Below are 11110 nucleotides of genomic sequence, written 5' to 3' on the forward strand. Positions count from 1 at the left end.
AGTCTCCTTGAAGTACCCTTCATCATTAACGTAAACACACCAATCAAAATGAGGGTTCACAGTGGTCACGTGGACAAAATGGCATGCTTTAAGGATGCCAGTCAGCTTCTTTCCCCAGCTACTTAAGCATTTGTTCAAAGGCCCATGAAAAAAAAAAAAAAAACGGTCCAATGGCAGATTTATTATATTGGACCTCTTCCATCATGGAAGGGACAGAAATTTGTCTTTGCTGGTATAGGCACCTATTCTGAAAATGGATTTGCTGTCCCTGCCCATAATGCTTCTGCCAGCATACCATCTGCAGACCCTCAGAATGGCTTACCCACCATCACTGCATTTCCCAGCATTACAGCTGATCAAGAAACTCATTTCACAGTAAAGGAAGTACAGCACTAGACTCATGTTCATGAAACTAGTCTTACCACATACTCCATCATCCAGAAATAGCTGATGTATTGGAAAGATGAATAGCTTACTAATGACAGGGTTACATCACCAGTTGAGAGAGATCTTGAAATAACGGAGTTCCATTTTAAAGCAAGCAGTGTACATTTTGAATCAGACAATTCTCTAGCCGGAATTCATGGATCCAGAAGTTAATGGGAGGGAAGTTACTCCTACTTTCACCTATTATATCTAATAATTCACTTGCAGAATTTTTCTTCCTGTCCCAGGATCCTTCAGTTCCATTGGTCTTCATCCTTGTGGAGAAGATATTTCCACCAGGAATAAAAGGTGATGAGGCTGTCACCTGGCCACTCGCAGCCCCATATTGCCTGAACCAATAGGCCATCTCATTACAATTAACTCGTTATATTCAATTTGCATGTTCAAAACACTTTGATTTCTGTCTGTTGAATGGACCACAACTAATTCTCTACTTCTTTGTATGAAGTAGCCCATCCACAACTTTCTAAGCACTGCTGAATCTCACGTTTTAATATCTTACATTTTAATATCTTATGAATCTCATTTCTAATTTCTATTATTCTTTAACCCATCAGTTACCAAGCTGTTCTAATTTCCAAATGTTTAGGTATTTTTTTCCAAGATTTTTTCACCATATTGTTGAATTCCATTATGGACAGAGAACATAGTTTGTAGAATACTAATCCCTATTAATGCATTGAATCTTGTTTTACAACATATCATGTGCTCTGGGCTCCATGTGCACTTGGAAATGTATTGATTAGCTGGAATGTTCTAGAAGTATTAATATTCAGTTGAAATTGGAACAACTTTAATGCTGATTTCCTGTCTACTCAATCGCTAAGAGAAGTATTAAAATCTTGAACCAGAACCAAAGATTTAGCTACTTCTCTATTTAATTTAGTTTTTATTTATTTTGGAGCTCTAGTATTAGTGGTGTGCACATTTAAGATTGTTAGGTCTTATGGAGGTCCTTTATCTAAATAAAATCTCCCTCGTTATAACTTTTTGATACCAACTTTCTGATACTAACTTTAAATTGCAAATGAGTGATGCCTGGGTGGCTCAGTGGTCTGGTCTGCCTTCCACACAGGGTGTGATCCTGGGGTCCCAGGATCAAGTCCTGCATTGGGATCCCCTCAGGAAGCCTGTTTCTTCCTCTGCCTATGTCTCTGTCTCTCTGTATCTCCCATGAATAAATAAAATCTTTTTTAAAAAATAAAGTACTACAGGGCAGCCTGGGTGGCTCAGTGATTTAGTGCCGCCTTTAGCCAGGGCCTCATCCTGGAGACCGGGGATCAAGTCCTGCGTCAGACTCCCTGCATGGAGCCTGCTTCTCCCTCTGCCTGTGTCCCTGCCTCTCTCACTCTCTCTGTCTCTCATGAATAAATGAATAAAATCTTTAAAAAAATAAAAAATAAAGTACAAATGAAATAGTGAAACTTTTAGGTTAAGTTGAAATAAGGTCTATACTACCAAATGCTATAGGAAGTTCTGGAAGATATAAACATTCCAGTGTAATTAGAGTTCACATGGTGTATCCTTACCTCTTTTTCTTTTGATTTATGTATTTTTTATTTCAAGTATATCTCTTGTAGATAGCATAGAGTTGTCTTGCTGGGTTTTATCCATTCTGACAATGTCTGCCTTTTCAATTGTCATCATTAGTATATTTAGGTCAAACATTAATATATGGTTGAGGTCTACGCCTACTGTTTTGCTAGGTTTTAGTTTGCCTCGTTTGTTATTTGTTCATCTACCCCTCCATCTATCCTTTATTTTATATTAAATATTGTTCTGTTTTTCTCTACTGCCTTCTCAGCTATACACCTCATTGCTCTATTAACACATGCATTCTTAACCTATCATCATCTTTCTTAGAGTTAACATTTACCACTTCTTGTTAAAGGTATCTCAAGAATATAGTTACATTTACCTTTGAGCTACAATTGTCATATGCAGGATATTACATACATTATAAGCCTCATAATATTTTTCTTTAAATATATTCCTTAAAAATCATTCAGAGAAGGAAAACAAGGTATCATTTTATATTCACTCATTATTGGCCATTTCCAGTCATCTCCATTTCTATAGCTTGCATCTGGTATCCTTGACCTTCAACCTAAAGAATTTCCTTTAGCTTTCTGTTAGCACATAAATGATCTCGATATTCACGTATCTGAAAATATTTCACCTTTGTTTTTGAATATTTTTACTGGACATAGAATTCTGGCTTAATACTAAAAGTCATTTGCTTACTGGTCTCCTTTGCTTCTAATGAAAAGTGAAGTGATTGTTATTGCATGTAACAGGTTACTTTTATCTAGTGACTTTCAAAACTTTATCTTTGGTTTTAAAGATTTGACTCTGAAATACATAGATTTGTTCTTTTCATTGATCATTCTTGGGATTCATGGAGATTCTTGGATCCGTAAAAGTTTCAATTTCTCATTAATTTGGGAAATTTTTGGCCAGTTGGTCTTCAAGTATTTGACACATTCTATTCTCTTTTTGAGGCTCCAATTACATGGACATTAGACTACTATATATTGTTGCATCAATCACTGAAACCTCATTTTGTTCATGTTTCAGTCTTCCTCATTTTCTAGAATCTGTTGAGGCATTTTCAGTTTAATCAACTCTTTTAGTCAATATTTCATTTGAAGTATTTTAATTTTCATTCCTATGAATTCATTTTTCCCTTATTACAACTAAGTTCTTGACTGGCATCCCACATAGGTTTGATCATTAGGACTTTATTTTTAAGTCACTTAACCCATATATACCAGCTGTTTTTAGGTCCCTGACCATTAATTTGGGCCATCTTGAAGTTAATTTATATAGATTGCCTTTCTGCTGACTATGGGTCATATTCTTTTTTTGTTCCCATGCTGAACACATTTTGTAATTGTATACTAGACATGGTGGATGACCCATTATAGAAATTCTGGATTCATTAATCTTAGTGCACTTGCTACCTGAGTAGACAATGTTGGGAAGTCTCCCTAGAAAACTGTTTGGACTTACCAAACTCATTCACTGTGACCTGTTTCTACTAGTACATACAAAGATGAAGGTCACCAACTAAGTTATGCCATTTTCTTCTCTGTAGTTCCAGAGAATTCCTGTATAGCACTAATAATTCTTTATCAAAATGCATTGCAAGTAAATTATTATACTCAACAACAAGACTCAGGTCTTATTTCTGGATCCTTAGTGCCTAATCCAGTGCCTAATACTCAGAGCTGACAGGCCTATTTGTTGATTGAAAAAACTGAATCATTTAAAAATTCAGAAATCATACAAGGCTAACACAAAACTCAAAATTCTGGAATGTGTGGGTCATTTAAGTCAGAAACAAACACTATTGTAAGCTCTATTTCAAGTGAAGAAATTATTGAACCACAAGATAAATTTAAGTGCCTCATAGTAAACATTTAAGGAAATATATTCATGATTTTCAATATGCCTTGTTTACAAAGGCAGAGAAAGAAATAGGACATTTCATAGAGAGTCCATTGCTACTGATTGAAATGAAGCTTTAGCATTTAAACATAATGTTTACTCATCATACCTTATTCCCTGGTAAGAATAGAGTACGTATGCATACATGGAGTAAGAGCAGGTCATTCAGAACTAACAGATCTTGAGGCTCACTTCTATGTTAGCCCTAGCTCTAATGGTGTATGCGACCTCAGGAAAGTCACTTAATCCATCCCGACTGTGTTGATCTGACAAAGGTCCTTCATAGGAGTGCTGGGAAACTCCAGTGAGGTCATGAATGGGAAAGATCTTCATGAACTATAAAGAGCTACATAAATATTAGGGATAGTTAGTACATAACAGGAAGACAACAATACTGCTTATCGTGGCACTCATCACATCTAAAACTTTCAAATGTTATCTCTCCCCACAAAAGCACATGTGCATGCACATACACACATAATCTCACATACACACTCACATGCAGACACACCTCAGCAAGAGTACAAAACTGATTTGGAATCTTGTGCCTTTTAAAATATGCCCTAAATGTTAACTTCCATGTGCCACATCCTCCCTGCCTGCCTTTCAGCTTAATTTCCTCTCCTGCTGACCACCCTTCCTCCCTCTCCTCCCCGAAACATTTGTACTCAAGAAAATGTTTGTTCTACTTATTGTTGGGAGAGCTGCAACTATTTTCTCCTCTAACACATCATGCATGATAAGTAGGGTAATGTGGAAGGATCTCAGATGAAACTAGTTTTTCTCTAGAGAAGCTATGAAGTCAACACTGTGAAAATTATACTTCCGGAGTTTTAAGACCCATATTAGTTGGTTTCATATTTTTTTTTAAAAAAAAGTTTTAAAATACCTTAACTCCTGGTTTTCTAGGTCAAGCTATCAATCACTTCAAAGTCTTTCATTAACCTGGTTATGACTAAAACATACTAACCTAGTGTTAATCCAGTCTCCTTCAAAAGGAGGATTTTTCTCTAGCCCACTTTTAAGTGACTAATGTATGAATGTCAATCATTTATGAAGTGAGAACTGCTTGCAGGCAATTGCATAATGGGGAAAAGTAATTTCAGGTAGGCTTTGCTGTTCTTTTCTCTGTTGGTTTACTTTCAGCGAGGGAAGTCTATAAGGCAGACAGAGGAAAATAGGATAGATCTATCAAAAACAAACAAACAAACAAAAAACCCTGTACCTTCCCAGATAGGACCTTATATTTAATAGGTGTTCACACGTTCATCTATGCAGAGATATACAAAGTACCCACTACTTGCCAGGCGAAAACCTGACATGGCAGTAGGCATACAGAGATGAATAAAAACCTGCTGTCCTGACACTTGCAGATTTTACAGACTGTGTCTCTGCTCAGGTTCCTCCCCACCCCACCCCCCCAATCTCCCAGACTTCAACTGACCCAATGCTGCAAAAAGTTAGACATCTATGAATTCTCTCCTCACCTTCAAAATAGATCCAATCAGTTGTGTTTTAACACCCCTGACCCCAAACAAGAATCCCATGCATGTGCTGAAAGCAATTGCACTTTATGCAATTTTGTCTTCCCCACTGAACTGTGAATAACATGAAACCCAGTCCCTGCGTTCCCCATTGTTATGAACCCAAAACTAGTAAATGGCTTGACATAGTGCTTGAGAAATATATGTAGATTAAGGTATTATGAGTATTTTTCTGATGAACAAAAGAGCTGAGCAAAAGTACTAGAAGAATAGAGGTGTTTGTGGCATCCAAGAGAAAATGAAGGAGCACCAGTAGAGATCTTGGTGAAGGATAAAGACGATGAAGAGAGATGGTTTGCTAACATGGGGGCTAAGTGTTACAATTATAGAAGCCCATAATAAAAGGAGTCACTGTTCTTGATTCATCCTACTGGGAGGACCTGTGGCCACACAGGCCTATGAACCCTTGTACTGTTGGCTGCGCATCCTTTGTAGGAGCAGTTTCCTCACGTGAAAGTGAAATCATGCCAAGTATGTAGCCCACATAACACCAGAGGAGTGTTTACCTGTCCATGAGGTAAGAGGGGAGTGGCAGGACTGATGTTTAAAAACTTAGGGATTTGGGGGGAAGAAATGGGAGAAGGCAAGGAAACTCCATAAAGACAACTTCACGTGCCCACTGGTGTCCACCTACCCTCCTCCCTCAGCCTCCCAGCTAAGCAGCACCCACGCCATTTCCCCAACTTAATGAAAAAGCAGCAGCACCCACATAGGCAAGAAATGGATGGGGTCAAAGACTGCTTCTTTGGGTTTAAGGAAATTGTGGAAGTTATCTATAGAAGAATGAAGTTGGATCTTGTCTCATTTCTCCCAGGATATCGGAGAAGAAAGAGTTCTATCAGAGAAAATGTTCTATAAGAACATGAAGGAAAAGACATGTTCACCTTTATACTCATGATGCAGTAATTTCAGAAAGTTCAAAAGCCCTCTGAGGTCCAACCACATACTTTTTACAGAACTAGGACACCTCTTCTGGAGGTAGAGCAGGTGTTGGTTGTCAGCTGGCATCAGCTATTTTTTTGTATATTTTTATTGGGGTTCAATTTGCCAACATATAGCATAACACCGAGTGCTCATCCCGTCCAGTGCCCCCCTCAGTGCCCGTCACCCAGTCACCCCCGCCCACCTCCCCTTCCCCTTCCCCTTGTTCCTTTCCCAGAGTTAGGAGTCTCTCATGGTTTGTCTCCTTCTCTGATATTTCCCACTCATTTTCTCTCCTTTCCCCTATGATCCCTTTCACTATTTTTTATATTCCCCGTATGAGTGAAACCATATGACAATTGTCCTTCTCTAATTGACTTACTTCGCTCAGCATAATACCCTCCAGTTCTATCCACGTTGAAGCAAATGGTGGGTATTTGTTTTTCTGATGGCTGAGGAATATTCCATTGTATACAAAGAGCACAGCTTCTTTATCTATTCATCTGCCGATGGACACCGAGTCTCCTTCCATAGTTTGGCTATTGTGGACATTGCTGCTATAAACATCGGGGTGCAGGTGTCTCGGTTTTTCACTGCATCTGTATCTTTGGGGTAAATCCCCAGCAGTGGAATTGCTGGGTCATAGGGCAGATCTATTTTTAACTCTTTGAGGAACCTCCATACAATTTCATAGTTTTCCAGAGTGGCTGCACCAGTTCACATTCCCACCAACAGTGCAGGAGGGTTCCCCTTTCTCCACATCCTCTCCAACATGTGTTGTTTCCTGTCTTGTTAATCTCCATCATTCTCACTGGCATCAGCTATTACAGCATCTGACTGTGACAGCCTGCTACAGGGGACACTGGACAAAGATAACCCCGCCAGCCTTCAGCCGTGGTACTTCCTCCTCAAAGGGATATGGAGAGCAGAAGAAAATGACTGCTCACCTAGAGGAGGCTTCAGTGCCATTTCTGTGGCACAGGTCAGAAAAAACACAAATGGCTCCTGGCTTTTAGTTTCCGACTCGGGGCCGGATGAACTAAGAGGAGCAGGATTGTCAGAAGACCCACGTTTCCAGGTCTGCCTCTCTCACTATCATCCAACTCAGGCTCAGTAGAGATAAACTCTGCTGGGAAGTTCAATATAAATATTCCAACCACCTTCCCCACTGAGGGTATACAGTCATGTGGCATGGTTATGCTTATTTTGATATAAACACAAGAGAAGTATGAAGTTTTAGCTCTTTACTAAGAGAAGGGAACTTAATGGCAGCTGCTTCAGACTCTGGAACCGGTACAACCAATACCTGACAATTCCTTCAAATCTGCTGCAGCTGCTACAGATACATTAAAAATCTAAGAAGCTTCCATAGGTTTAACATCTTTATGAAAAATGTGTCTAGAGAAGAGTGCAATGACAGAAAAGCCACCAATACAGTCTCTCCCTGCTTCTAGGGAACATGGGTCTTTGCCCTCATGGCAAAGAAGGAGGGACACACATAGAAATGAATACTATTGAAGAAGCTCACATGGCTGGATAATGAAAGTCAGTTTTGCTAAAGCTGTTCGTTTTTTCAATCAGCGAGAATTAAGGAAACCCTTTCTGAAATGATCACTACGGGGGAAGTGATTTAAGTCCTGAGGATGAAAGCCATCCTCCTGCTGGCTCTGCTGCTTGTTTTCCGAAGACCCTGTCCACATCCGTTCCAACTGCCTCCTCTTCAAATCTTCTTACCAGACTACATCAAGGATTTGACTGAGAGGAGCCAGGTGAAGAGGGGGGACAGAAAAGGTCTCAAAACTAAAATCCTGAGGCACAGAAACAAGTAGTGCTAATCTGGCTTGGAAGGATTCCGGTATCTCAGGTCCGATATTCACTAGAGCGTAAGCCTGCTTTCCGCCTTGTCTCTGGAGCATGAAAAATCAGCATTTCTACTCTTTGACATTCTCAAGCAGCACCGTCTCTGATGAACTTGTGTTCGGTAGCATGTTTGTGAGCAGACACACGTTACACTGGGCTAAACGTCTCCTGACAAAGTGATTCGATCTGTTATGATGTTTTTGCCCACAGCTCTGCGGAGGGCATCTTTGACCTCCTTGTTCCTCAGGCTGTAGACAACAGGGTTGAGCAGAGGCGTGATGATGGTATAAGTCACCGAGAGGAGGAGGTCTTGTTCTATGGAGTTCTCCGACTTGGGCTTGAGGTAGGCGATGGAGGCGCAGCCATAGTGGACGATGACCACGGTGAGGTGGGAGGTGCAGGTGGCAAAGGCCTTCTTCCGGCCTTCTGCGGAGGCAATCTTGAGAATGGCAGAGATGATGAAGACATAGGAGATGAAGATCAAGCCCACAGGGACCAGGATCACGAACTGACAGCATAATTGATCATCTCATTGATAGTGGTATCAACACAGGAAAGTTTCATGACTGGGTAAATGTCACAGAAGAAGTGCTCCACCACTGTGCCACAGAAGGGCAAGTTGAACATGGCTGCCACATGGAGAACTGCCATAGCCAGGCCGGTGCCGAAGGACCCGCATACCAAGGTGGCACACACTCCTTTGCTCATGAGGACCATGTACCGCAGGGGGCTGCAGATCGCCAGGTAGCGGTCATAGCCCATCGCTGTAAGCAAGAAGCAGTTACTGGTGGCCAAGGTGACAAAAAAGAACATCTGAGTTGCACAGCCTGCCAAGGAGATGGGCTGGTTATGAAAAAGGAGACTAGAAAGCATTCGTGGGACAATGACCAGTGTGTACACAGTCTCAGAACTGGCCAGCATGCTCAGGAGGAAGTACATGGGCGTGTGCAGGTGGCGGTCAACACGGATGACGGTCACAATGATGACATTACTAGTTAGAGTTAAAATGTAGACAGTCAGGAAAACCACAAAGAGCGTTAGCTGGTGCTTTCCAAAGATAGAAAATCCCAAGAAGATGAGATCTGTCACTTCCGTGGAGTTCTTTCTTTGCATTCTGCTAGACCAGGGTCTGAAAGCAAGAAAGGAAGTCATCAAGGAGAACATCCCCCTCAGCAGCTGGACTCCGTGGGGAGAGACCAGGACGGTGAAGCCGGAGGGTGAGTCCGACTCCCTCCCCTTGACCAGTGAGCTCAGGCCGGTTATTCCTGAATAAAGGCCCACCTCACACACATCCCCAAGGGCTTTGATATGGTGCTTCATTCCGTTGAGTTCTGTTGAGTTCTGAACCGAGAAACCTCTCTCCGAGAGCTAATACGGTCCAAAGAGGTCAGCAGCCCCTCACAGAAACCCGCCGTGATCACTCTGCTTACTCAGGTGCCACTGAAGAGATCTCTTTTGCTGACTCCAGTCATCCTTTTAAGAGGTGGGGTCAGGAAGAGAGAATGGTGATGAGAAGACATAGCTTTGTCTCCACCACAACAGGAAAGTGTTAGCACAATTCAAGGCACAGACAAGATAATGTACGTGCCGGAGCTGAGAGAGGAGGAAGGAGTCTGTCAGCTGCTTTGGGCTAAACTGGCTTATTGATTTTTTTAAATCTGGTCCACACTGGATTTGATATAATGTTGAGAAACAGTTCACTAGTCCCCTTTATCAAAAGGGATACACATCCTATGCAGAGAGCATGAAGCTGATCCTGTGGGTCTCTACAGAGACCATTCCATTGTTCTCTTTTAATTTTCAGACTTCCTCTTCCCCACCCTCTCAAATTCCCTGAAATTTGGCTTCAATCATGTTCACTTCCATCAAACCGTTCTCTCATATGTCACCAGAGCCTCCGTGGTTAAAACTGTCAGACTTTGCTTTCTCCTCTTTTGACACTTCTGAAAACCCTGCCTCCTGGAAATCTTCTGTGACCTTGGTTTCCATGACACTGTGCTCTCGCTCTCTTCTCAGTGCTTGGATACTTATCCTCCATGAACCTGCTCACTCCATCCGCATTGTAAGTGCTGCTACACTTAATACTTGGCCCCTGCTTTCTCTCCACACTGTCCCACGACATCCTTCTGTTATTATTTCTATGTTGATTGATGGAAAAAGAGACTTAGGAGCAATCTCTCCCCCAAGTCTACAATTTGCCCTGGGCTTCTCTACTTGTGGGTCTTGCAAACATAATTTTGTAACTTCAAAAGCAAATGAAACCTCTACCCTTCTGATATTCAGCAAAAGCTCTCCATCTCTATTTTTCCAACTTCCTCAGTGACATCACCATTATTCCAGTCTATAGGGGTCAGCATTTTAGGTCTGGATCTATTCAATACCACATTCAGTAAAATTTTTCCTTAAACAAGTTCTCGAATCTGTCCAAATTTCTGGATTCACAATGATTCAACAAAAGATTAGGATACTAAAAACCCTCTATTTGGGATAATAAAAAAAAACTCCTATTCCAAAATTTATGTGGAAATGCAAAGAACCAAGAATGCCAAAACAATTTCAAAGAACAAAGTAAAGAACTTGCACTACTTCATTCGGAGACTACAGTAATCAAGGTGGCGTGGTATTGGTTTAAGAGTAGACATAGCTCAATGGAACAAAAACAGAAACCAAAAATGATCCACACATTCAGTTAATTGATTTCTGATAAAGTTCTAAGATAGCTCAATGATAGTATTTTCAACAAAAGTTGCTAGAACTGGATATCTATATGGGGGGAAGACCCCATACACCGAAAATCATTCAAAATGAATCAAAGATACGTATATAAAAGCTGAAACTAAATCTTCACAAGAATGAGCAAGAGTTCTTAAATACAAAAAAAAGCATAA

At 40.8% G+C, this 11110-nt stretch overlaps 1 protein-coding gene across 1 annotated transcript in view; it reads right to left on the reverse strand.

Moving 5' to 3' along the window:
• The window catches only part of LOC121501426 (olfactory receptor 10J3-like), a 148329-nt gene extending 138994 nt beyond the window's left edge, over nt 1–9335 (reverse strand). Inside the window, exon 1 of the mRNA XM_041773455.1 lies at nt 8831–9335. Within this exon, the coding sequence (XP_041629389.1) occupies nt 8831–9335 (505 nt within the window). The remainder of the gene's footprint in view (nt 1–8830) is intronic.
• Nucleotides 9336–11110: the final 1775 nt, after the last annotated feature.

Source organism: Vulpes lagopus, chromosome 11, assembly GCF_018345385.1.
Source record: "Vulpes lagopus strain Blue_001 chromosome 11, ASM1834538v1, whole genome shotgun sequence".
Lineage (NCBI taxonomy): Eukaryota > Metazoa > Chordata > Mammalia > Carnivora > Canidae > Vulpes > Vulpes lagopus.